General features: G+C 36.9%; 1 protein-coding gene across 5 annotated transcripts in view; it reads left to right on the forward strand.

The window, feature by feature from the left end:
- Positions 1-27,878, forward strand: part of DOCK9 (dedicator of cytokinesis 9) — a 135,060-nt gene that overhangs the window by 85,514 nt on the left and 21,668 nt on the right. For 3 of the 5 annotated variants that reach the window (XM_088136499.1, XM_088136496.1, XM_007421302.4), the window contains exons 31-40: positions 2,487-2,665; positions 4,111-4,227; positions 4,350-4,470; positions 5,180-5,313; positions 8,495-8,609; positions 11,696-11,762; positions 13,084-13,131; positions 15,733-15,869; positions 25,278-25,393; positions 26,050-26,187. In XM_088136499.1, coding sequence (XP_087992625.1) covers positions 2,487-2,665; positions 4,111-4,227; positions 4,350-4,470; positions 5,180-5,313; positions 8,495-8,609; positions 11,696-11,762; positions 13,084-13,131; positions 15,733-15,869; positions 25,278-25,393; positions 26,050-26,187 — 1,172 coding nt within the window. Of the gene's footprint in view, positions 1-2,486; positions 2,666-4,110; positions 4,228-4,349; positions 4,471-5,179; positions 5,314-8,494; positions 8,610-11,695; positions 11,763-13,083; positions 13,132-15,732; positions 15,870-16,353; positions 16,398-25,277; positions 25,394-26,049; positions 26,188-27,878 lie in introns of all 5 variants that reach the window. The other 2 variants (XM_088136497.1, XM_088136498.1) reach the window with 2 other exon arrangements.

The raw sequence follows: 27,878 nt of genomic DNA on the forward strand, positions 1-27,878 counted from the left end.
TTTTTACGGGTTTCACATATACAACCATACCCCATTGGACACCCCTGCTAGAAGTAGTTCTACCTTTTTTATTATCTGGTTCTGAAGAATTGCACAAATAGTTCTCTGTGATCCAATATGGTTTAAGCTTGTCTTATCTTAACTACAGTTTCTTGTGCTGCATTGGGAAATGACCTTAAAACTATCTGTCTGTCTATCTATCTATTTTCACTTTGGCACTGCCTGATTCTAGGCTGACCTTGAAGAGATTTTCAAACATCAGCTGTTTATAGGAAAATAGATCTTTGGACACCCAGCATTTTTTGGATTCTGGTATTCCTGGTTTATAATATATTACATTATAGCTATTCTCCAAGAATGCCAGCACAGTGTACATTCTCCTTTTCCCCTCTCCTCTTTCAAATAGGTTAGTAGAGGTATAAGAAGAAGAAAAGCTAATATTATCCCATGACTACTTTTTAAAGATACTTGAAAATCATGAACAAAATCCATTCTGGAGTAGGAAGAGTTTTTCAGTTACACAGGTCTAATCCGCGTGGAATAGCTATAATTGGCAGAGTATACTATTCTGCTAGCCATCTTCTTGTCCTCTCTCCCTAACTATATTAATAAATCTTGTGATATAAAACAGAGAGAAACTGGAAGAGAATTTGTTGTAAGCCCCTTTAAAGTGACTAGAATTTCAATTGCATTGAATTTTTTTATTACAGACTTGGAGCAATCAATAAGGACTAGGATTTACTGAATAGTGAAAGAAAATTGCAGATGGTATATTTAGCCTTTTCTGATTCTGTATGCTAGATGCTCTTTTAAATAGAAATGCCAGCTTTCTGGAATTTACATGGATTCATGCCAACTTTCCAGCAGTATTAGAGATCTTGGGAGTCTTATTTTTCTTCTTGATTTTCTTTTGTGTTATTCTCCATATACAATGACCAGTAAATCAATTTTAGTCACACTTCCAATGCTGTATATATTTCACTAATTATATAATAAAAAATCTCTGTGGCTAACACTAGAGCATATTGAAATACACTGTGGGGTTAATTCTGTACTCAGTAGCAAGTGTTGTAAATGGTACTTTATTTCAAGTAATACAAAATAATTGTCAGGGTTCCTAAAATTTTGAGAAAACATGGTTGACCATACTTTAATTATAGCTAGAATCAAATTCCAGTTAGTTTAGTGCTTACTTTTCCTGCCAAGCAAATATAAGTTAAGTGGCCCTGCACCATTTTTTCAGCTAGCACATATGGATCTCTTGCTGGGTTATTGTAATGCAATCAGTGTGGGTCTACTCTTGGAGGCAATTTGGAAGCTGCAACTGATATAGAACACAGCACCTGATCTTCCTTCCTTCCTTCCTTCCTTCCTTCCTTCCTTCCTTCCTTCCTTCCTTCCTTCCTTCCTTCCTTCCTTCCTTCCTTCCTTCCTGTTAAGGTCACCCAATTCCAAGAAGACTATGTGGCACACAATAAGTCCAATACACACATTAAAAACAAACCTGAAAGCACATAACTGCCAGGACCAAAACAACATTCTCTAACATGAAAAAACAAAAACCCCAAACTCCTGTTAACAGGGGCTCCACAGGCACTCTAACCCCAGACCTGGGAACAGAACCAGTTCTTAAGGGACTTCTAGAAACCAAGGAGAATCTGAGCAGTGCATATCTCTGGGGCAATGCTGGTCCAGAGGGGAGGGGCCATGACAGGCAAGGCATGCTTCCTCGGTCCCATAAGATGACATTTAAGTGACAGGACCTGGAACACACCCACTCTTCGTGAACACCCTAGATGGGCAGAAACAACTGGAGACAGGTCATATCTCAAATAACCAGCCCTATGCCGTGAAGGGCTTTATAGGTGATGACCAGCACCTGGAAACCAACTGGTAACCAGTGCAGCTTGTGTAGCAATGATGAAGCTGAGAGGCAGCTAAATAGGATAAAGTAATATTGGTCCTGAAAGCATAACACTATAGCTGATGAACTTCTGGATTTAATTTACAATGATGACTTTAATCAATAAAGCGATCAACAGCTTAGGAGCCAGGAACTTAAAAGATTACTTCCTCATATAAAACATGGATAAAGATAAGCTGGCAAGGACTTGCTTCTGATTTCATTAATAGGTTTGGTTTATAGCTTGTTACCAGGAGTATACCTTCACAATGAAAGCACACCAAAGTATGCCTTTTCCCAGAAGTGTTTCCCAGAATAGCAATTAGGCTGGGACCGAACTGGCTGTTAATTTTCTTATTATTTATCCTGCTTTTCTCTTCTTTTAAATTATGTCATTTTTTAAGTTGTGTGTATGTGTCTCTGTGTGTTTCTGTGTCTAAGTGTCTTTGTGTTTGTACAGATTGTTGAATTTATTGTGATGATTTTTTAGGATGATCTTTTATACCTACCCAGCCTTTCTGGACTCTTCTAAGAGGAAGACCAGTATAGAAATAAAATAAAAATGTGTGATGCTTGATTTCAGATCTTCAGCTGGACTACTCCTTATCAGATGACTTCTGCAAGCATCACTTTTTGGTAGGGCTGCTTCTCAGAGAGGTGGGAAATGCACTGCAGGAATTCAGAGAGATACGACAAATTGCAATTGGAGTTTTGAAGAATCTAATGATAAAACATTCTTTTGATGACAGATACATTTCAAGGGTAAGCAGATTGCCAGAATGTTTATTTAGTGAAGTTAATTATGAACATCTTTGTGTATATAAGATACTAATTATGTTGATAATTCATAGAAATTTTTACAGATGGTCTAATTCCAGGGCTCCACATACTGTTATGCTTTAATGGTAGATAAAGTTGTTTTAGGCAAAACTGGCTTCCCCACTCACTACATGAACAGAAGTAGATCTGCAGGATCTGTAGGATTCTTACACAGTGTCCAAACCCCTTCTTGTGCCCTTGTTTAATTTTTCCTCTGCATACTGGAAATCACTATTAGAAAGCCTTTTGCCTAGATGTCAGTTCTTGCAGGACTCAATTTGCTATCCCTTCAATTTGAAATAGAATCCCAGATCTTAAAAAACTAAACATGAATAGTTATTCAGAATAATAAAAAAATCTTATGCTATTCAAAATCTTGAAATACTTTCTGTCTCGTCCTTGTGGAGATCTTTCTAAACCTGTAACATCCTGATTTGTTTCCACTATCATTAAATTGATACCATACTATGAAGGGGAAAGATATGATTGGTTTTAAGAGCTACTGTATTGCTCTTCAAGGCAATATACAACAATAAAAGTGTAGCCTTATACAGTTATGGAGGTGTATAAATAACTGAAAAGTAATGCAAGCATCATATTTTTTTGTAGGTATAACTTAAAACTGAATCAGTTATTTTAGACAGTAGATTATCAGATGGCATTTACAAAGCAATAAAATTGGCCCTAATATTGGCCCTTATTTATTCTAGATCATTGGTGAAAATTATTCAATTTGGTTATATTTTGTTGATTTATTTTCTTTAATATGCTTAAATATATTTATGATTTTTATTTGGGGTAGAAATTGGGGAAGAGGGAATAACAGAACGAGTTCCTCATATAAAATTTCAACTTTTATGGATTCTCAGATTAGAGAAGACTTTATTATGAATGGACAGTATAATCTTTTCTTGCAAAGTAACCAGCAATTGAGTAAGCTTTAATATTTCTCTTGTGACTTGCTCTAGAAGAGTATTAAAACACAATTTTATCTGTAGGCTTTGATCTTCATTTTGGATAGGATTCTTCTACTCTTTCTACTCTCTTTTCCCACATCTGGAGAGTGTATTACTTCAGCACTTTGAGTTACTTGAATCTCACAGATGTAAGGAATTGGAAATGTGTTGATCTCAAGCATCTAATCAGATTGGCTACTGGTATCTAGGAATATATATAGAAAATGCATCCATGAATCTAATTTAAAATCTTTCTCTGGTAGCTACCTATGCATTAATGTAGACTCCCAGTTTTAAACATCAAACCCCTCATGATTATAACTAAATGAACAACTTAAAACTGGAAGACATCTGATGAACTAGTGGACATCCTTATAAGCACTTAATGTGTTTTTACTTTGGTTTAATAATGAACTTAAAATTCTTTTACAGAGTCATCAAGCAAGGATAGCTACCTTGTATCTGCCAATATTTGGTCTACTGATAGAAAATGTTCATCGAATTGATGTCAAGGATATTTCACCCTTCCCTATCAATGCTTCTAGCAGTGTAAGCATATTTTTTTATTAAAGCTTGAAACATACATCATAAATGTCAGTGTACAAATATCTCTTTAACATAAAAATTAAGCATATCAGAGGATGAAAAAATGTTTTGCATGTTTTTAACAGGGCGCAAAGGATGAATCACTGAATTTGCCAGCTGCAAATCCATTGGTGACTCCACAAAAATCTGTGAATGCACTTGACAGCAGCCTCCAGAAAGATTTGTTTGGTGCTATATCAGGCATTGGTAACTATTTAGAATTCAGAACCTTTTAAATACAGCTTTTAGTGGCTCACAACATATATGCTTATGAGCAATAAAGTATTTCATAGGGAGTGTTATTCTCTGTGGTTTAAGAGAGACTGACTGAAGTTGGAATGTGGAGTCTTAGGTTCTCATATGGCTGTAAAGCTTGCTGACTTTGGCAACATTTGGCTCTCAGGCAGGCTAATTTACTTCTTCACTTGACTGTGAGATTGAAATCACGTTTTTGGCAGGAGAAAATGGGACATACAACCATTTAAGGGTTTCAAATCCTAAAAGTGAACATGAAGCAGTAACTTCCATTACTGAAAATGGAGCAGTGTATTTATGAGGTTCTACTTCTCCCATTGATAATCCAGATGTTACTCAGTTTTATCACTAGTGTTAAATGCACACTTAACCCTAATACTCCCTCCACCCCCACCCCAACACATATAGAAATAGGTGCGGGCCAGGTGTTTATCCCTGACTTGGTGCATGATTGAGGCACATGTTAAGTAAATCTTGTGGAATGAGCTGAAAGTAAGTTAGAGCTTCTAATAACAGTGGGTCTTGCTGGACTGGATACAGGAGATGATAGAAAATACATAACAGTGAGAGAATGTATTTTGGGGTTTTCTGTTTTTCTAGAATACTTTTCCTTTATCAGTTGAGACTGTAACATCCCTTTTGTATACATTTCATTATTCAGCATCACCATATACTTGTTCCACTCCTAATGTTAATTATGTGAGGAATGCAGATTCAAGAGGTTCCCTTATAAGTACAGACTCCGGAAACAGTCTCCCAGAAAAACATGGTGAAAAGAGTAATTCGCTAGACAAGGTACAAACTTTTAATGAATTTGTATGTATAACCAAATGCATCTTCTTGTTCTATTACAAGTAATAGAATTCTGTCAGTTTTCATAAGGTTTTAAAGACTTTGTTGTCGAGCCTAGGGTCAGGAGGTACAGCTGAGCCCATATGTTAGTTATGTTGACTCGTGACTGATAGGTCTATTTTTACCCCAGCTGCTGTTTCTATGTGTGTCATTTTTTTGTTTTTCTGTTTTTTTATATTTACTTTCAACACTGTTAGCTGCCCAGAGTCATGAAGTTGAGATGGAGAGCCATATAAATTGGAATAATTAAATAATTAAATCATTTCTACCAAGGAGAAAGGGTAACATCTGTATCATAAATAAGATGCTTATGTTTTATCTGTATCATAAATAAGATGCTGTGTATGTTACAGTTCTCTTGCACAAATTTAAGTAAATTTAAGTAAATTTTCAGCTGGAGAAGAAAAATATCACAATTACAGTATATTGTAGCCATTCCCTTTAGTATGTTTGTTTGGCATATTTTTGTCTTAATTCCAAAAACCTTTCAAGAGGAACAATATGTTTAAAACTATCAATATAGTATTTTCACCTCTTTAATAACACATTTATTAAGTCATTACTGGCACAAATCTAGTAATTCAATATTATAGATTGATTACATAAGCATATTTTGGTTGATATAAAGTAATATACAGTTGTCCTTTAACTGGCATATTTTTAGGATTAGGACTTGATTTTTGTACACTAAGAAAATGATGGTTTAATATTTTCTCTTTGACCTGCCTTGTGGCAGAGGGAAAAACTGCTCAGAAGGCATTCTTCATATGCAGCGTGTACAAGTGGAGCAGAAGAGCTCTATTCATCATCAAAGAAAAAACGAGTTACAGTGGATTTTTCAATATTGACAGCTCTGTCCTTACCAGAGAGAAACTGTCATGCAACTCTTCCATTACAAGTAGTGTTCATTTTTTGTGGTTGGATGGTTTGTTTGTTTAAATGTATGAGTGCAGTGAGTTCTGACAATTTTGCTAAACCACTGAGGCAGATTTTTTTTTTGAGAAAATAGCTCAGATAATCAACCTGCATCATCAGATATATACCGAAATGTAAATAAAACAAAATCAGTTTTATCAGGTATATTTTTAAGGCTGCTTCTAGCAGATGGTAAAATTGTCATATAATTTCTTCCCTTCTTGCTAATTGGATAATTTCCAATGTGAAACAACTGACAATAGTGCTAAGATTTTCAAACTTTCACCAGTCTTTTTTATTGTTTTCCTGTTTAACATATTTTCAGATTAGTAGTCAGCTTTACTAATTGATCTTACAGCCTCTTTGATGTTGATAGGCTTTTAACTTACATGTCAATGTATTTAGGTTAAATTTCCCAGTGGGCTGCAGTGATAGGGGATAGAGCTTTCTTCCAGCACCAGTCATGGCAGAGAGCTATTACAGATAGTCCCCAGTTTAAGAACGAGTTCCATTCCCAAGGTCTGTCTTTAGTTGAATTTGTATCTAAGCCGGAACAGTATTATTGTATAATAGTGTATAAGTAGTATTGTGTAATGAACCCGAACCATTATGTATTCAACTCAAATCATTGTGTATTTAACTTGAATTTTGCTACAGTAGGCTCTGTTCTTAACTGTGGGTTGTCTGTAACCCGGGCATTCTTAACGTCCTGTACAACATAGAGATATGTGACTGTGCAGTTAGCACAATAATGTAATTTCATCCTCAATATAGAAGGAAAGCTTCATTTATTTGTTTAAACGTAATTAGAACCTGTCCCAATCTGCTGGGCATTCTGGGCAGCATATGACATCAACAAAAATCATCATAATAAATAAGTATAACAGAACAATGATAAAAAATAATCACCGAAGGCAAAGATAATCCCCAAATAAAGCCAAATTCATGAGGGGAGACAGATGAAGGATTGAAAAACGTTGTCCTAAATATATTAATTCAAGCGTATATGTGCTTGAATTGGATTTGTATCAAATTGCCTTTGTTTTTGCATGATGCGAGAGTTTACATTGTGTTGTGTACATCTCTATCAGATATTCTGGTTTATCTACTGAAGTAAATCTTACTCCTTACTATGTTTGTTAGTGATGTTGGGGGATTCTTTCTGTTCTTCATGCTTTGCTGTGCTATGTTCATAATCTCTAATTCCACCCTGCACTGATTGGTATTTTGTGTGTATATACTTCCAGTTTTGCTATTGAAATATGAGATTCAAAATTAGCAGCTCATCATGGTTTGTCTCACGCATGAAACACATAAACATTGAATTATGGCTCTATCTTTAGATTATGGGTAGGGAATTATTAGGCTTTGGATCAGATTGGCACCCATCCTCTCAGTTAGATCCACCAGCTTCTCCTTGCGTGCCTTGATCCTTCTGAGATAGAGAAAGGTGCTGAGAGACAAGAGCAGATACAAAGAAAAAGACAGCCTGTGGCAGAGGTGCAGAGAACAGAGATGGAGGGAATTAAAAACGTTTGTTGGAAAGGGGCTAGGCTATATAATTTCAGTACTGTTCTGAAGAAAAGCCTTGGGGGAAGACTTTTGTATGCAAATATAAAGTGTAGGGGAAAAAAACCCTCAATTGTTTTAAAGCAAGCACCTATTTAGAAGGGCAGTATAGTATAGTGATTAAGGTGGTGAATTAGGAATTGGGAAGTCCTGGTTCAAGACCATATTTATTGGGTTACTTTCATTGAGTGACTTTCAGCCAGTCACTCTTTCTCAAGTCACCTACCCTACAGGATTGTTACTGTGGAGAAAAAAAGATTCTTCTAACATGTTAATAAAATAAATAAGAGGGTAATATTACAAATCTGGGATTTTATATGGAAGAGCATCCAAAGGCTGGATGATATGTGGGTGGTTGCAGCCCTGCAAACATAGGAAAATGATCCAGAAAAGCTTGCTCATATTATTAAATACAATCACATATTTTAGAAAATTTGACGTAGGAAATGACATCGGTACAAAACATAAAATTTTGATAAAATAAAGTTCAGGTTTGTCCATTGTTTTTGGTATACTGATTTTCTTAATCATCTATACTGTTGACTGATGAGTGTTAGAATACACTTTTGTCTCCTTTCTAGAAAATTGGGATGCTTGCATTTATGTTTTTATGTTAATATTTAAATGTCTTATTTTTCAGAACCAACAGGCTTCCATTTCAGGAAGTTCTGTTGTTCGTTGTGATAAACTTGATCAAGCTGAGATAAGGAGTTTGCTGATGTGTTTTCTTCATGTTTTAAAAAGCATGTCAGAAGGTAAACAGAACTTATATTTTTCATCATGGCCTATGTACATCACATAAATGGATTTGCATGCCTGCAAAGTAACCATTTGAATAATTGTATATGAGCTGTTTGGGGCAGGAAAATATCCCCTCCCTTATGCCTCTGCACATGCCCAGCACTGAGTTTCTCATGTTATCTCAATTTCTTTTCAGCCACTGTAAAATATATATTTTCTTGTAGCTTTTCTGCTGTTTAAAGTAATGTGTTAATGTGTTACTTATTTCTCTTTCTTTGGTACTGTTTCTGCCTCCCTTTTTGGTACCAGTTACTTCTATATCAACTGCAGTGCAGGATTTGAAGACCTGGAGTGGCTAATTCCTCATCACCAAAATATCTGGGCTGTGGAGCTGGCTTCTCCTGAGATTTGCCAGATTCCAAGCCTAGTAGAACATCTATGTCAGAAAGAATTGTTCAAGTCCGTTCATTTAGGATAGCAGCAGTTTCCATCAGTGGTTGGTCTCCATCATTCTACCCGAGTTCTCAGTGTTGCTGAGGTTAATCAGATTTAAGGACATCCATGGGATGTCCACAGACTAGCTCCCATGGTAATTTAATTTAAATTGTTCTCAGGAACAAAATTATCAGTTCTGTCACTATTATAATTATGTTCCATACAGTTCCCAAAATTACTATGTGTATTCCTCCATAAGTATACATGATCATAACTCCTTGAACATCCACACTATAGTGCTTTGAATAATAGGCGCTTTAGATTTGAGGGTTGATAATAGATTCCACAGGAGGATGTTCAGAGGAGTCCATAACAATGCCTTGATACCAATTTTCATTCCAGTGCTTCAGACTGTACACCATACTACCAACTGAGAAGGCTGAAATGTCTTGCCTGGCACCCAGAACTTATTGTTGAGATAGCCCAAGATGAGGTGACTTTTTGTGAATCATGAAGATTCAGTGCTGGATGTAGTAGTCAGGAAAACATATTTTGCCAGTGTGCATTCATAGAATAGCTGATTATGAAGTAAGAATGGCATACTTTTCAGTTATTTCATTGGGAGAAAAATATTTCTCTTCATAACAGACTTGCTAAACATTGACAGGCAGGCCTTACAGACTTTCCATGAAAAGGCCTCTTGCTTAGTATGACCAGTTTGCCACTGTAACCTAGCATGCCAAATGTAGCTCCAAAATAATGGTTAATAGTCTCTCCTTGAGAAGTCAAGTTTGGCTGTGATTGAATAGGATTGAAGTTTTGCTTTCCAGTGAGGAAAGTTAAAGATGGATGATTAAATAGGTCAACGAGATGTATTGTATACAAACTTTGAGAAATACTTTGCATCCTGTAAGGTTCTGGCAACCTTTCTAACTTTCCTTGAAATTTAGTGGAAGAGATTATCAGAATTGACTAATCAACCAACAGCAATCTCCAATAACTGGCAAGTGATTTAATCTTTTTGGGGAGACACCTGTGTCAAGACTTGGAATAATCAGAAATCCTTTGATTAATAAAAAGAGAGTTCTGATTAATTAATATTAAAATTTCCTTCAGTTAGTTGTTGGGAATTAACAATTTCAATTTTGGGTTCTCTCATTTGGACTTTATTAATTAATAAAAATTTAGAGAATGGCCAAATCCCAACGACTCTGGGTGGCTTACAACTATAAAAAAAATAAGAGAAATGCAAAACTGAAATAAGATAGAAATCATAGGTGGCCCAAAGGCGAACAGATCCTTCATAAATCCATAATGTAAAAGGGTGCAAGAAGATTAAAAAAAAGAAAATGAAATGCTAAAACAGTACTAAATAGACTTTAAACAAGAAACAACTGCCTTAAAACATAGGACTATAAAGTATTCATATAAAGTTGCAGCATAACAAACGACTGAAAAAGGTAGAGAAAGTTTTCTGCAACGTCTCATTAAAATAAAATAAAGATTTTCAGATGACATACTCTATTACAGTACAAAGAACTACATGCACACCTTAGTTCAAAGTGAGCAATGCTGCATCTTCCATGCTGTGAGGGATGGTGTTAATAAGACTGGATGGAGGAACAATCATATTATCTTGTAACAATGAACAGCCGAAAGGGTAGAAAGTGACAGTGACTTCAAGCCAGTCTGAGGAGAACTAGAAACAAAACCGGTTATGGCTTCCATAGGGTTCATCAGGATGATCTTTAAACTGTTCATTCAAGTTTTGGCCACTGCCCAGATTGGAGAAATCCTGGGGAAAGTGTAAAGCTACTGTGACAGGAAAGGCATCTGATTTGGAAGAGAATGTTAATGAATCAAATACAAATAATACAGGTGATCTCCAAAGAAATTGCATTTAGTTATGAAAGGTGAATGAAGTAGAAGAAAGCCTTCTGGCAAAAGAATAAACAATTAACTTAATAAAACCACCCTCTGTTTCTTTGCTTGGCACCTAGTGGTACAATGTCAAGCAATTTAGATCTGTGAAGGATCAAAGAAAGTATGTAGTGTGTCATATTTCTTTCTGGGTCCCCAGATTGAGCCTCAGTCCCATGGGATGAACCATGGGATGCAATTCATCATGTCTCTGTGTCCACATGCCGGTGTGTGCTCCATTACAAAGGAGCTAACATTTTTATCAACTGCTAAGAAGTTCATTTAAACACATATTTTTGAGCAGGCTCTTAACTGCTGATTTAAACAGCTAATTCTACTTGTTTTTTTGTTCATTTTAAGTGCCAGTTTAACTGTTTTTGATGTCTTGATTCTAAATTTTGGTTTTACTGTAAGCTGCTGAGAGGCTTTGGTGGTTGACAATATGTGAAGTTAAATAAATCAGTTTCTGAGTACAAGTGGTTTTGGTCAATCAGTAACAAATTCTGCTCAGTCTTTACTAGCATAAAAACTCAATTTGTTTCTGGACAAAGGTTTGAATTTGGTTCTTAATTATTCAGTTAAAGTGTCTATGTTGTACATACATACTCATTATTAAGCAAATAGTTTTAAAGGTAGATTCAGATTATGTAGCATGGTTATAACTTCCTTTTAACTCCTTAAATCTAAAGATAATTGAAAAGGTAATGGCACCACCTAATTAGTTTTATTATCTTGTATTTTGTAGATGCTCTGTTTACATATTGGAACAAGGCGTCAACATCAGAACTTATGGATTTTTTTACTATTACAGAGTAAGTTGAAATGTTTAATGCACTGTGTAGTTACCCTATTATAAACACAATATAAATCTTAAATGTAAAATTTAAGATAAATATTGTATATGATGTTGTAATATCATAAACATTTCAATTATAAAAGTACCTACATGGTGAGGTAATCTCTAATTCAAGAGATAGAATATGAATTATCTTTGATGTTGGCTGTAACACTGGCACAATTTGGGCTAGGTCCTAAATCAGGGTGACTTCTTCTTTGCACTGCTTCTTGCACCATTCCCATTTTGACCATATCTTTTTAGTTTTTCCATTATGGTTCCATCATCAATCACCTTTAGAGTATGTCCTGCAGTATGGAATTCATTTTACTGATTCCCTTTCATTAATTTCATTTAGGCCCAACACTTCTTTTTACTGTAGCTATAAGGTATCCTGAACATTTTATTGAAAAGTAGCTTATATTATTAATATTTTTATTAATTACTCGGTATATATATACATGTATAACTCCAGCAATGTCCACAGGAAATCTTGGAAGAATATAAAAAGTCTTAATTCAGAAATCTAAAATAGTGAATTCATTTTATTCATCCATTCAGCTATCCCTAAAAAAAATAAGGGAAGCACTGATGAAGACCAAATGAAAATCTATCTAATTTCTCTACCTGATTCCTCCCATCAGCCCAGAAATAAAGCATTCTTATGGCCAGCATTTAAACTGGTAGAACACATTATACCTCTGCTTCATGAGCTGCTTTGGTTACCAGTTTGTTTCCAGGTCCAATTCAAGGTGCTGGTGTTGACCTTGAAAGCTCTGCATGGCATGGGACCGGGTTATTTGAGGGACTGCCTCTCTTCAATTTCATCTGCCTGTCCCGCCAGATTCAACAGAGAGGGCATGTTAACGGGTTCTGTCGTCTAGGCAGCTACATTTGACAAGCCCTAGACAGTAGGCCTTTTCTGCTATGACACCTGCATTGTGGAATCTTCTCCCCCCCACCCTGAGGTGTGGTTGGCCTCATCAATTCTGAGCTTCCATAGGTCCCTCAAGACCCGGTTATGCCAGCAGGCCTGGAGACCCCAGGGGATGGGTGACTTAGTGAGGTGTCTCCGTTATTATTAACATCCCTTCGTCTACTATTCTCTGTTTTAGATCTCTTTTTATAGTTTTTTAATAATTAATAATGATAATGGTTTTAGATATTTCTTGACTGTTTTAGCTTGTTGTACGCCACCCAGAGTCGCTTGTTTTGTGAGATGGGCTATATAAATTAGACAAATAAATAAATAAATTTGAAGTTGAAATCTACAATAATTTTTACTGTATTCTTTGCAGAGTATGCTTGCATCAATTTCAGTACATGGGGAAGCGATACATTGCCAGGTACTGTGTATAAGTTAAGTGTGTTATTTTATTGCAACAGAACACTTTAAAATCTTGATGATTGAATAACATCCATATATAACACTGGAAAAATGCATATCAAGTAGGAGGTAAGTAATTAGCCTTAGTAGTCTGACATGTTATCTTGTGGTATTTCTGTTCCACCTTGACATTTTTTGATGCATAGCCATGGAACTATGTGTTAATTATTATAGCTACAGAGATTACAGAATGTTTGGCTAAAGAAAGTAGCATATTCAATACAATATTTGGCACCTGAATTATTGTTACCAGTAAATTATTCATACTGCTTTATGTATTCTCTTAACACTGTAGGAAACCTGACAGAATCATCATATATGTCTCCTGTTACTGACCACTGTTAAACAGACTGATCTTTGATACTTTGATGTCAATTTGCAGTACTTACATGAAATAGTAGAGCATTTTAATATTGAAGAAGTAGCCTCCTCAAATAGTTTTGGAATGAGTCTGTTACTTGCAGGTTCACATTATTTGCTATTGATTAATGGCTTATTATAGACACACAACTTTATTTACCTACCTACCTACCCAGTTTTGCTTGTATGCCACCCATTTCCCAAGAGGCTCAGGGCAGCTAACAGTGTCACTGTACTGGTCCCTCCATAGCTTATTCAGAAACACTACCAATGCAGCTTCCATGCTGAACCTTGCCTGAAATCTGACTGCCAAGGGTTTGCTTCCTTTAAGGCTTTCTGCAGTTGCAGGGCTACCACTTGCTCTACAAACTTTCCTAAAAAAAAAAAGAAGATTGAAGCCACATCAAAGGTTACCCAAAACAGTTGGATCGAGCAACAGCTTCTTTGTTGCCACAGTCTCCTTCAGAGGTGATGGAAATGCCCCCTCACTCAATGAAGCATTGATTATCCTTCATATCCAGCCTCCTGCCACCTCCTGGGAGGCCTTAATTAGCAGTGATCCAACTGGGAAGTGGTGGAACTGACAGTGACACTGCAGAGGGCCCTCTCCACTTCCTCAGGACTCAGTTCTGATACACTGAATACAACAATGCATTGATTTTTTTTCTTCCCTTCTGCTCAAATACATTTAAAACAATCCCATCTGAATTTTTGCTGATTTTTTTTCTTAGCTCTTTATATAAACGGCAATTTTTTGCAAGTGTGTGGAAGAATCAAAATGCAAGAACCTACTGTTTTCTGAAATTAATTAATATTCTGAAAATAGGCACTGGATCCAGTAAACATTGGGTCTCTTTTGGTTAAGTTTGCCTGCCCTGTAACATGGTTTTTATGAAATTGCAGAGATACCAAATTAGTGTTTGGGCAGTATCATTTCAGATTGCAGGTGAGGACCCCCCCATCCAAGAAACCCGTGTGCAGTATGTTTAGGTTACCCATCTTTTACATTCTGTTTTCTAACACTAGAGCTTTGACCTGCAATCTCAGGTTCTAAGTTCAAGATAATAGAATTGCATTCGGACTTCCTGACTGTGAAGACTGGGTCTTAATTTTCATACGATGAGAATGTTTGTGCTAATAAAGTTCTGGATGAGGGCACAGTGGACTCGAATCACAGTACTTATTGCATTACCATACTGTATATTAAAACATAAAGATAACTTATGTGAGTTCAGGCTATTATTCCCATGATTTGCTTTTGTATTAGAAAAAGCAATAAATCAATTGATTTAATTATTATAATGGCTATTGGACAGAAAGTATGTCATCCAAACAACATGGGAAAATATTGAAATTAAAAACATGCATGTTTCTGATTTTATGGGGGGGCGGTTAAAAGAAATTCACAAACATTAACTTTACACGTTAAAATGCACCAAAGGAATGTGTTAGCAAAGAAATGCATGCGATATTTACACACCCTATAGTCAGAGTAACAGGGAAGTGTGTAATTCTGGTATTGGTTTTCGTTTCTTGTCAGCTCTGGTGGTGGTACACACTAGGAGGTTAGTCTGTACTGATTGCTAACTCAGATCACTTTTCTATTTCCCTCATTTGATTGCTGGCAAGTTTAACAAAGTATATGGCTCTACTCCCTTCCTGCCTTGGTAAGATTTAGGTGTTAGTATTTCACATAATTCTGCTTTAACTGCATGTGTTCTTACTAAAGACTTGCTAATTTTCCTTTAACTTCTTTTCACAAATGCATATGACCCACAATATATTTTAACTTTTACACGTAAACAACCTCCTGCACTGCTTGTGAAATACTTCTTATTTGTGCTAACCAATGTAAAACAGCCTAGGACTGGTTGGTCAAGTAGTTAATCTTTCTGACTGAGTCTGGTTTTAAAGACTCTACTGTGGCTGACTATCTGAAGATTATCCAACATTTAAAAAGTTTTTCTGGTTAGGAATTAAATTGTAAGGGCCACATTCTCTATATATTGCGGGCCATATATAATTGCTTTGGCTGGCTAGATTTGTTGACATGGACATTAACTCAATATACAATAAGCTACTTTGTATTTTCATCCTCTAGTAGAATTTTTGCTTCAGCTGCTTAACTAACTCTCTCCCTCTCATGCTGCAGTGCAACATGTTTAACTTTTGCTTCTGTCCCATTTCACTCATCTTGCAGGAACCAGGAGGGGTTGGGACCCATAGTTCATGATCGAAAATCTCAGACATTGCCTGTTTCCCGTAACAGAACAGGGATGATGCATGCCAGATTACAGCAGCTGAGCAGCCTGGATAACTCTCTCTCATTTAGCCACAGTAAGTTCCATGACATCATAACAGCCGAAATCTCATCTGGTACCACAACACCAGGGGCAGGTCAAAACCCACACCAGAGCATGTCATGGACTTTAGTTTTCTAGGTCAAGCCACAATATGAATCTGCTCACTGGAAAGCAGCAAAACCAAATGGAAACATGATGTTGAACATGGTTGACAACAGTATTTTAATACATATCCAAAATACTCTATACAAAGTTGAAAATTATGAATTTACATTCTGTGGTGTTCATCTTGAAAGCTTTTTATTGTGTCAAGTGCCATTGGGAATTGTGTCAGTTTATAGCTTGTCCTCTTAAAATGGGGAAATGTGCTTAGTTGATCATGTGACCATGTTTTGACATAAAGTTTAAGAGAAAATATTTTGCAGTAGTATGAAAATACTATGAAAATGTAAAGTCCATGATTTAGTTTGGATGTGAAGAAGCACACAGTAATTCAGTGACTTTTTCTGTGTTTTCAGTGTGAGAAAAATATCAAGTTTGCTTGGAATTTCTGTAGACAATGGTAAGAAAATGAGGTTACAGTCAGATTTTGTTGGAACTGCTTGAAATAATCATCTCTGGAAATAGTTCTATTAGTAAGAACAGCATTCAATAGATATTTTTTAATTATGTAAAATACCAAGTCAAGAACAAGCAGCTTGCTGAAATAATGTATGTACATATGCACATAGAGACACAGACATACATATCCATATATTTCTGTCACATTATTCCCTTTTAGGGTACACAGCACTGGGCAGAGTATAGAAAAAGAGGAAGAAATAGTAAATGGAAGAAATTAAAGACAAGGTTTTAGAAAAAGAAAAGGAAACCTAGCTAAAACTGGCCCACATCAAGACCCTTTGCTATATTTTTTCATACCTATCTTTCCTTGTAAACTATCCTTGCTTTCACTGTGTCCATATACTGCTTTATTTTTCAAATTTCTTACTAAAATCGCTTTGAGAGTTTCTATCAAAATCCAGCTTTCTCAATTTTTTTCTTCCTCTCAACACATTCATACATTTCTTTTGCAATTTGATCATTCATTCTCTCTACATGACCAAATTGTATCAATGTACTCTTTGTACTGATCACTCACTTTTGTACCTAGTCCACAGTAATTCATTCTTGAGGGGAATGATGATCCGTAGGGCAAGCACTGAGACAAATATGGCATGTCTTCTGGATCCCACTAGGTTACACGAGTCAGTGCAGCTCACAAAGCAGAGGTATTACATGGATGTACTATAGAACACCCCTAAACTGCCTACACTACTGCATTCTGGACCACTTGCAGCTTCTGAATCCTCTTTAAGGGCAGCTCCGTATACAGCACACATGTAGAGGAGTAGTTCAAAAGGGAAATGACTAAGTCATAAGTGACTATGAACAGAGTCTCATGATTCAGGAATGGGCACAATTGGCACACAAGATGGATTTGGGCAAAGACCTTCCTAGCTATAGTTGCCACCTGCTCCTCAAGCAGGAGCCATGCATCTAAGAGGATTCCCCAAATTGCACAGAGAGTCAGTGGGAGTGCCACCCCATAAAGAAAAAAGATGGAAAATCTATGGATGCAGTAGGACTGAAAACCTATAGCCACTTGGTCTTGCCTGGTTTGAATTAAAACCTCCCCATCCAGACCCTCACAACCTCCAAACACTGGGAAATAAACTCAGTGGCATCACTTGGTTGCAATGTAGCTCAGGGTTGAACTGTGGAATTCTTGATGCTCTCTGAACTTGATTGTTTGCTTGCTGATGTTTCATTACCCAACCAGGTAACATTATCAGTGCCATCAGTGATGATTACCCTAGTTGGGTAATATCTGCAAGCAAACAACCAAGCTCAGAGATCACTTGGTTGACCCGGAGCAGAGATACAGTACTGTGCAAAAGTTTTAGTGTGGAGTCCTTGGGGTTCTCTGAGCTTGGTTCTTTTCTTGCAAACCTGGCTTTTCTTTCATTACCCGGCTAGGTAACATCTTCAGTGCTAAAATGGGATGGGGATTGCTCTCTATTTATGTGCTGTGGCCTGCCTTGCCAGTGCTGGTAGAAGTGGGTTTTTTTTGTTTTGCTCCTCTGGTAGTTCTTTGATTAGCATATGTTTACTGCTTGATTGTGTGCCTGGTGGTAACCTTTGCTTATCTGGGTGATGATTGCTGGTGATTGATTGCTGGTGAGGCGATCTTCTGATCTTTTGTCTCTTTTGAATGGTATGTAGATGCTGTTTATCTCTATGTGTCTGTTAATTGCTGCCTTGTCTGAATACCAGGCTTCCAAGAATTCTCTTGCATATTTGGATTTAGCTTGATTTAAAATGCTGACAGTTTCCCAGTTAAAACTGTAGTTGAGTCTGTCCATGTGTTGTGAGATTAAGGAATTTTCATCATGTCTTCTGACTGCTAGTTGGTGCTTGTGGATGTGCTCTGCTAGTCTTCTGCCTGTCTGTCCTACGTAGTGTTTGTTACAGTCCTTACACTGTATGTTGTAGATGACTCTTGTTTTTTCTTCTTGGGCTACTGGGTCTTTTGGTTTACTTAGGATATTTTGGAGTGATTTCGTTGGTTTGTGTGCTACAGAGATGCCAGATGGTTATAATAGTCTTTTGGTGGTTTCTGAGACGTTTCTGATGTATGGCAGTGTGATCCTTTTCATAGCTTGTGTAGATTGTGTTGTAGTAGGTTGAGTGGTCAGGCACTTTTTGATAAAATTACGTGGATATCCATTTTGTTGGAAGATGTTGTATAGGTCGTCTTTTTCCTTTTTCTGCTGTTCTGGGTTGCTGCAATGCGTTTGTCCTCGCTTGAATAATGTTCTTACACAGCTCCTCTTGTGGGAGGTTGGTTTGTTACTTTGGCAATGGAGTACTTGATTGGTGTGGGTTGTCTTCTGATGAACTTGGGTTTCTAATTTCCTGTTCTTTCCTCTGCTGATGAGGATATCCAGGAAGGGTAGCATGTTGTTGTTTTCTTCCTCTCTAGTGAATTTTATTCCTTTGAAGATGTTGTTAATGGTTTCATGTGTCTTCTCTAGTTGTTTCTTTTTTGTTATAACAAATGTGTCATCTACATACCGGATCCATACTTTAGGTTGTATGTGGGGAAGTGCTATAGCTTCTAGGCATTGCATTACAATCTCTGCTATGAGTCCTGACAGTGGTGATCCCATGGGTGTGCCTCTGATTTGTTGGTATATTTGTCCATCAAACTGAAAATAGGTGGTGAGGCAGAGGTTGATGAGGTCCATGATTCTGGCTATTTCGATCTGGATGTATTTGGTTAAGTCGGGTGTGTTGTGTAGTACTGCTGATATGGATTCTTTTGCTAGTTCTGGGTTTATGGACGTAAAGAGTGCTGTGACATCAAATGAGACCATAATTTCACCTTCATCTATGTGTACATCTTTGATTTTCTGGAGGCACTGTAGTGAGGAGTTGATAGAATATTCACTGTTCTCTGGGAGGTGTCCAGGCTTTTTTGTCAGTTCTGTCGCTATGTTGTATGTTGGAGTCCCTGATAAAGATACAATTGGTCGGAGCGGTATGTCTGTATTTTTGGTCGTCCATAGAAGCATGGGAGGATGGGTCCGCTGCTTTTCATCCGCCACTATTCTTCCTTTGTGATCAGGCCTTTCTTAGTTAGGTCGTTGAGGAGTCTCTTGATTAGGTTGTCTAGTTTCTGTATTGGGTTGGTATTAACAGGGATGTAAGTTTCTTTGTCCTCTAATAACTTGTTAGCTTTTTGCAGGTATTGTGATTTATCCATAATAAATAAATAATAATAAAGTTTTAGGCAGGTGTGGAAAAATGCTGTAAAGTAAGAATGCTTTCAAAAATATATGTTGTAATTGTTTATGCTTATCAATTTACAAAATGCAAAGTAAGTGAACAGAAGAGAAATCTAAATCAAATCAATATTTGATGTGACTACCCTTTGGCTTCAAACCAGCATCAATTCTTACACTTGCACACTTTGTACACTTGCACAAAGTCAGGGATCTTGTAGGATTAGAGTCAGGTGTATGATTAACCAATTATACCAAGCAAGTGCTAATGATCATCAATTTCATATGTAGGTTGAAACACAGTCATTAAATGAAACAGAAACAGCTGTGTAGGAGGCTTAAAACTGGGTGAGGAACAGCCAAACTCTGCTACTAAGATGGGGTTGTGGAAGAGAGTTTCATGTCAGGTCATACACCATGGCAAGACTGAGCACAGCAACAAGACACAAGGTAGTTATACTGCATCAGGAAGGTCTCTCCCAGGCAAAAATTTCAAAGCAGACTGGGGTTTCAATATGTGCTGTTCAAGCTCTTTTGAAGAAGCACAAAGAAACGGGCAACGGTGAGGACCATAGATGCAGTGGTCGGCCAAGGAAACTTAATGCAGCAGATGGAAGACACATCATGCTTACTTCCCTTCAACATCGGAAGATGTCCAGCAGTGCCATCAGCACAGAACCGGCAGAAACCAGTGGAACCCAGGTACACCCATCTACTGTCCAGAGAAGTCTGGCCAAAAGTGGTCTTCATGGAAGAACTGTGACCAAAAAGCCATACTTCCAATGTGAAAACAAGGCTAAGCAACTCAACTATACACAAAAACATAGGAACTGGAGTGCAGAAAAATGGCAGCAGGTGCTTTGGACTGATGAATCAAAATTTGAAAGATTTGGCTGTAGCAGGAGGCAGTTTGTTCACCGAAGGGCTGGAGAGCGGTACAATAATGAGTGTCTGCAGGCAGCAGTGAAGCATGGTGGAGGTTTCTTGCAAGTTTGGGGCTGCATTTCAGTCAGGATCAATGGTGTCCTCAATGCTGAGAAATACAGGCAGATACTTATTCATCATGCCATACCATCAGGGAGGCATGTGATTGGCTTCAAATTTATTCTGCAGCAGGACAACGACCCCAAGCATACAGCCAATGTCTTTCAGAACTATCTTCAGCGTAAAGAAGAACAAGGAGTCCTGGAAGTGATGGTTTGGCCCGCACAGAGCCGTGATCTCAACATCATTGAGTCTGTCTGGGATTACATGAAGAGACAGAAGGATTTGAGGCAGGCTACATCCACAGGAGATCTATGGTTAGTTCTCCAAGATGTTTGGAACAACCTACCTGCCAAGTTCCTTCAAAAACTGTGTGCAAGTGTACCTAGAAGAATTGATGCTGTTTTGAAGGCGAAGGGTGGTCACGCCAAATATTGATTTGATTTGGATTGTTCTTCTGTTTGCTCACTTTGCATTTTGTAAATTGATAAACACAAACAATTACAATATATATTTTTGAAAGCATTCTTACTTTACAGCATTTTTTCACACTTGCCTAAAACTTTTGCACAGTACTGTATGCAACTGAATATCATCAGAATACTGTTCCACCTGATGATCTCACTGGAGGCTTCATGTAGATGTTGAAAAGGAGGGGAAGACAATAGAGTCCTGTGGCACCCTGCAAAGCAGAGGCCTATGGCTAGACCTCTCCCTACCACCACCAAACCATCTGCAACCAACCTTGAAGAAAGAGGAGAACCACCACAAATCATAACCAACCAGAAGGGACATGGATCTAAAATACAGGCAGCTGAACTCATAGTCCCAAGGGCAAGACCACTTCATCAGACCCAAACTCTGCCCAAGTAACCAAATAAGACTATGTGTCAATCAGCTCCATAGGACTTTGAGTTGAGACAGCCAGACTCTTACTCTGAGAAAATCCAAGCAACTTTATCCAACAGATGCCCAGAATAGTCCTCACAATGGCCCCATAAATGTTCCCCTGTTCCTCCTTGCCCAGGAGGAACTGGGTCACCTTAAACAAGGTCACTGGAGAGCTCTTTGTAGATGAGATAAGGACAGAAGAATAATTATGTTTTGCTGCCCTTATTGCCATAAGGTCATCCTTAAGAAAGGCTTTTAGTGATGTTCAGTTGGGTTCACTCTTTGTTTTTCTCCAGGGACATTCTAGGGATCTCTTATACTGCTTAATCACCCAAAATGTCTCTGAAAACCATGGGGCACTCCAGGATCCATATACACAGAGAGTCCTTGTAGGTGTGATCCAGCTGAAGGCCCTTGTCATCCTCCCATTCCAGGCAGAGACTAAGGCCTTGGGTGAACCATGCACCAGATGCTCAGAAACAACTCCAAAGTTCCTCTGAAACTCATCAGGCACCTGGGGTAGACTGATTGAATAGATCATTCCTTCTAGTGATAGGGTGCTGCTAGAAAAAACTTCAAAGCCAACAGGGAGTAATCAGACCATTCAGATAGTTCACCATCATCCTGAGACAAAAAACAGATCTAGCATGTGAACCTGCTGTGAGTCAGATTTTTGGTAATCAGGGTCAATTCATGGTTGCCATGAACTTCCAAGCTGCCTCTGAATCTGCACCTAGAGAAGACAAGTTGAAATTCTCCAGTGCCATACATTTGGGAACTTCACTGTCAATCTGGCTGCAGCATCAAGCAGCTCATGTAGGGAGCTACTATGTAGGAGGGAGGCTGGTGTGACAGCAGCAGTCTCAACTGATGCCTGCAGCCTAACTTCACAAACAGGGTTTCACTTATGGTTATCTGCAGAGCAATGCCCCTGGAAGTTACCAGTCTCTGTCAGATGACAGTTACCACACTACTCCTATTTCAAAGCTGTGGCTCATGCCCCATGCAAGACCCTGAGGGCACATTTCCAACAAGGGCAGTCTCCCTTTCACACCCAACCAGGTTTCACTAAACATGCAAGCTCAACCCTCTCACCAATGGTTAGATTGTGGATGAGTGGTACTACAGGCTGACCATGCATTCAACAACAGCAGCCAGAAGGTGAGAGCCCCTGAGGTTCTGATGACAGGAGGCTAGAACACAGCATCAGTCGCAAACACCAAAACTGTGAGAAGGATTCTTGATCTGTATTTGTTATTCTTTGTATGCCATTTCCTTTGCATTCAACTTACCTTTTTGTTCTACTGTCATATCCAACTCTAACATCCATATAACAAAATCAGCAAAAGCACATTCTTATATACGTAAGTTTTCATTTCTTTTTATATTGTTAAATTCCTTGCAACAGACTTTTCTTTTCTACTGGAAGTTACATGTCTTAAAATTTCCCCATTTTCCCATCTTTACTAAACATCTTAGCAAGATACACAATTCATCTACTTCCTCTAGGGTTTTTTTGTTTTTTTATTTTTTTGCCATTTAAATTTGACTTCCTATTATTCACCCCATTTTCTCTGTCAAATCCAGCAGCCTTTTTCTTTGATACATTAATTTTCAGATTGTTCTTGTTGCATCATACAATCTAGTAACTTTCACCGCAAATTGTTCTGGTTCACAGCCAACAATGCAGCATCATCTGTGTACAAAAATATACATTCACATCCTAATGTCACCATAGGCATCCTTATACACTTAGCCATAGATATAAACAGCTAAAGGAACATCATATATCCTTATCTTATTGTCTGCTCATTGTTGAACCGTTTGGTAAGCATTCCATTTATTCTCACACATGCATAATTACTGCTGTATACTGCTCTGATCACATTCAGCAACCAACTTTCAACACTGTTTTTGTACAAAATATTCTGTAATTCAAGCCTCTTCCCTTTATCATGCACTTTCTCTAAATGAATGACATGCAATAAACTTTCTTCCATTCATACATGTCTCAATGACCTTCTGATCCACTTATGATACTATTAAACAGTGATGTGTCCCACATTCAGAACTTCTCATCACCCCATATCCTTCAGTGATTTTTTCAGTCCTTCACAATAAACAATAAATAAATTATGCACTTAGATTTATATTTTTTTATTTTGCCATCTTTCACTTTTCTTTTAGTTTCACAAACACATAACCCATCTATATTTATTTTTTTAATTTGTTTATTTCATTTGACAGTTTATGTTATCTACTATTTCCTTCTCTTACAATCCAAGCTGCAATTTTTCATATACTATGGACATCATCAAACCATTATTTTTGGTTAACTAAAGCTTTCACACAATGCCTTTTAATAATATCAGGTAGGAGTAAACTTGATTACTGCCTGTTTCTTTGTATTTATGCCTCTACTGCTCTTTTTGTGTGCCTGAAAGAGAAAAATGCAGAGGGAGATAGCAGTCAGACGCACTGCCATATTTTTGTTTCTGGATGGAACCCACGGAAGCAATTTTGAGACTAGTCCAGAATCTACAACTTGTGCCTCTGATTCTCCTAAAAGGCCAAATGTAACCACATGGCTCATAAAGAGGCTTACTTTTGGTGTGTGCCAACCTGGAGAATGGCATTTTATTTTATTTTTATATGTATATTTTTACATTATTTCAATAAACTATGTTATTTATCTATGCTGTATTTTACTTATTTATTTTAGTAGCTCAGTAAAATATTAGTATTCAATGACCATTCCATTCAAGTGCAACAATAAATAAATAAATCTAGTCATGAATTGATTTGTCCTATCAAGTTTGTAATATAGGAACTGCAAGCTAATTAACCTAAAACAAACTCATTTCATAAATTGCTTTGATTGTATATAAGGCAATAACTTTAATAATGATTTTTGAAAAGCAAACTAAATAAAAAACAACACAATTCTTGATCATTAGATGTTTATGCATGCAATGTGTCTCCCTCAGGCTAAAATTGCCCAAACTCTGCTGCACCCTAATTGCTAAGTGTGCCACAAGATAATAAAACTGAGCCCAGTGAAGGAGGCTCTGATTCAATGCTGTGGTATTGCTTCCTTCTTTCTTTTCATCTTTGATATAATTAAAATATTTAAAGATTTGAAGTAGAACTATTTGCTCTCAGAGGAGTCTGTGTGTACCTCTGCATAAGTCTCTGTTCAGAAATTACCTGAGAATGATGTCGCTTAAGAAACACAGGTTTCTTAATAGCATTAATAAAATTAAAACACTTTCTTCTAAAGGCAACTGTTTCTAGCTGCCTAAAAATTATGGAGTAAGCATCATAAAGATCTTTGTATATAAACAGATGAATCTTTGACACTTATCCACCCTTCATTTTCTAATTTAATAAGCAAGAAACGACATATCACAGATTTGAAAATACTGCCTCAGGCCTACCTGAGTGTGTGTCATAATTTTTGAAAACATTTTCTGATTGTTACAAAACACAAACTGATCTAGAATTATTACTACCCATCATCACTGTTTAGAGAACTGTAATACATTGTTACCTTTAGTATTAAACTTCTCTGGAAAATAAGGAAATAAAGATAAATGCAGTGTTATATGCATTATATGCATTATCTTGTTTAATAATTGTTTACTATCTATATCTGCAGCTCTATTATTCTGTAACATAAATACCACGTGATTAATTAAAATAAAACTGATCCAAGTAAAAGCTACTTCAAATTTATGCAGGTTATGGCCATTCAGAAGCAGATGTTCTTCACCAATCTTTACTTGAAGCCAATATTGCCACTGAAGTGGGTCTTACAATTCTGGATACTTTATCGTTGTTCACAATGGCATTTAAGGTATGTTTTTAGATATGTACAGTTGTGTATTCATATTGATCTTCCTTAAAAATATGTCTAACTATTATTTTACAGATAGAAACATTCCTGCTCCAGAACTTTCTTTTACAATTGTGTTTAGGCTTCCTTGATGGTATTCCTAAATGTTGGGTTTCTGTATTATATTGAGTAACATTTTAACTCTTTCCTACTTCCCCCTCCCCCCCAAAAAACAATAAAAATCACACTGCCTAACTGTTAATTGAGATTTTAGCAATTAATATGTTAATCAACACTTCTGTTGATTAATAAATTCCCAGTACTAATTGCTTTGAAAAAAGGTTTGCTATACTGGCACATAGTCAAACTATTTGTGTAGCTATTCAAATACACATATTGAGTCTTATTTTGGGCACACAAAAGCAGATGTACATTTCTCTGGATCCAGTCATCATCAACTGACAATATAATAAACTTTTCCAAAATATAACTTGTTAATATATCAGTACATTGTTAATCAGGATACTGCAAATTTGATTTATGGTGGTAGTTATGAGTTTCTGAATTGTCTTGTATGCAGAACTTTGTGAAGATAATTAATTAGCATATCTATAACGTAGAACCCTAAATGTAAATAATTCTAATTTTTTCAAAATATACATTTTCTTAATTTTAAGAATCAACTGCTGAAGGATGATGCCCATAATCCTCTGATGAAAAAAGTATTTGATGTATACCTTTGCTTTCTACAAAAAAATCAGTCAGAAACAGCTTTAAAAAATGTTTTCAATGCTCTAAGGACATTGATTTTTAAGGTAAGTAGTCTTCATTTTATTTCCTTGATAGTGCGTGTTATATTGTTTTATGATTTCACTTGTTATTTATTTCTCTAAATGTAAAGAATCACTTAAGTGCTTTTCCCCATATCATAGATCTACATGTTAAGTCAAAAGTTACTTCTGTTCCAAATTTCAGAGCCTGTCTTTTAGATAGCAGAATAACTATAATCAGGAGCACCCTGATAATTTTGTGGACTTACAGCATAGAAACTAACTGCTGGATTCTAAATAAGGTATTGTTGACTTCGATGAAGCGTATGTCATGAACAATAAACTAAACACTCCAATCTAAAAAGAGGGCCAGTGCACAGATGCTAAATTGGGTGAGCCTTAGTATTCGTATTTGTCAGCCTGGGTGGTACAGATTCTCCATTTGAGTATCTCTGCAGAAAAGTACAGTATCTCTGATCTGAAAGCTTGAAGCATGATGAGTCTCTTGAAACAGCAGCCCCCTAATGAGGCTGTGGTCATCAAACTTTGTTTTACCTTTTCTTGAGGAAATGAAAGGATATATCTGGGTCCTGAGTCCCTCTATATTCTTAGTTCATTTTTTATGCTTTGATGCAGCTTGTGAGATAATAAAGCAACCGTTTCAGTCAGGTTATCAATAGTTGCCTTGAGACAATGAGAGAGGAAAATTGTAAACAAAAATGTGTAATTCACCCTTCAGAAACTACAGATTGGATATCAAGATTTGTGACTAGTCAGGCTGATAACATTTACTATTGTCATGTGAAATGTTCCATTTTAGATTTGAAATGTTGTTCAGTATTAATTTTTTAAATTTTTTATTATGGGTGATAAAAATCATACTTACGGGCTTAATCTTGTAGCCAATTGTGATCTTTTATGGATCGAGATGAGCTGCTTACAATTGCTCATGCAGTAGTCACCTCCTTACACTATACATCAGGCTGCCTTTAAGAACATCCAGAAACTACAGCTGGTGCAGAATGGAGTGGCCAGGCAGTGATGGGTGCATGTCAGTTGACCCCACTGCTTTACCATTTGGCTTCTGGGTGTGATTCAAGGTGCTGGTTGTCATCTTTGGACCTGGTTATCTGAGGGATCGCCTTCCCCTGTAGTCATATTACTGTCCAACCAGATCAAATAGAGTCAATTCTCTCCAGGTCCCATCCCTTCAAAGGTCATCTGAAAGTGCCCCGGAGCCAGGCATTCTTTGTGGTTGCCCCCACTCATAGGAGCTCCCTCCCTGTGGAAATGCAATTAGCAGCATCCTTCGGGAATGAGATCTGCCTGCTTTGAAGATCTGCCTTTTTCATCTTGCTCAGGAGAAAGGGTGTCCTTTGGTTGAAAGGGGGTTGCAGGCACACGGTATTTGTATTTATTAGGTTTTTAAATTTTTTACACTTATATGTATTTAGGGTTATATGGAGTGTTTTATATTTTATGTTATTAGCTGCATAACCAAGTATCAGAGTTGGAATGGGTGGCATACAGCCATATAAATCAATCAATAAATAATATCTGTTTACATTCCATTTTTGTAATTGATATGGAATTCATGTCCCTTCTGTTTAATGTCCCACATCATTTTTATTTTGCTCAACTTTGATAACCATGAAAATGCATTTATAAATATAAAAAAACCTTTCTTTTTTTATGATTTGATCTCATCCTAGCTTTGTTAAGTTGGTCTTAACAGA

Source organism: Python bivittatus, unplaced genomic scaffold (assembly GCF_059951505.1).
Source record: "Python bivittatus isolate LINGU-HERP-01145 unplaced genomic scaffold, Pbiv_v1 ctg000060_np1212, whole genome shotgun sequence".
Classification (NCBI taxonomy): Eukaryota; Metazoa; Chordata; class Lepidosauria; order Squamata; family Pythonidae; genus Python; species Python bivittatus.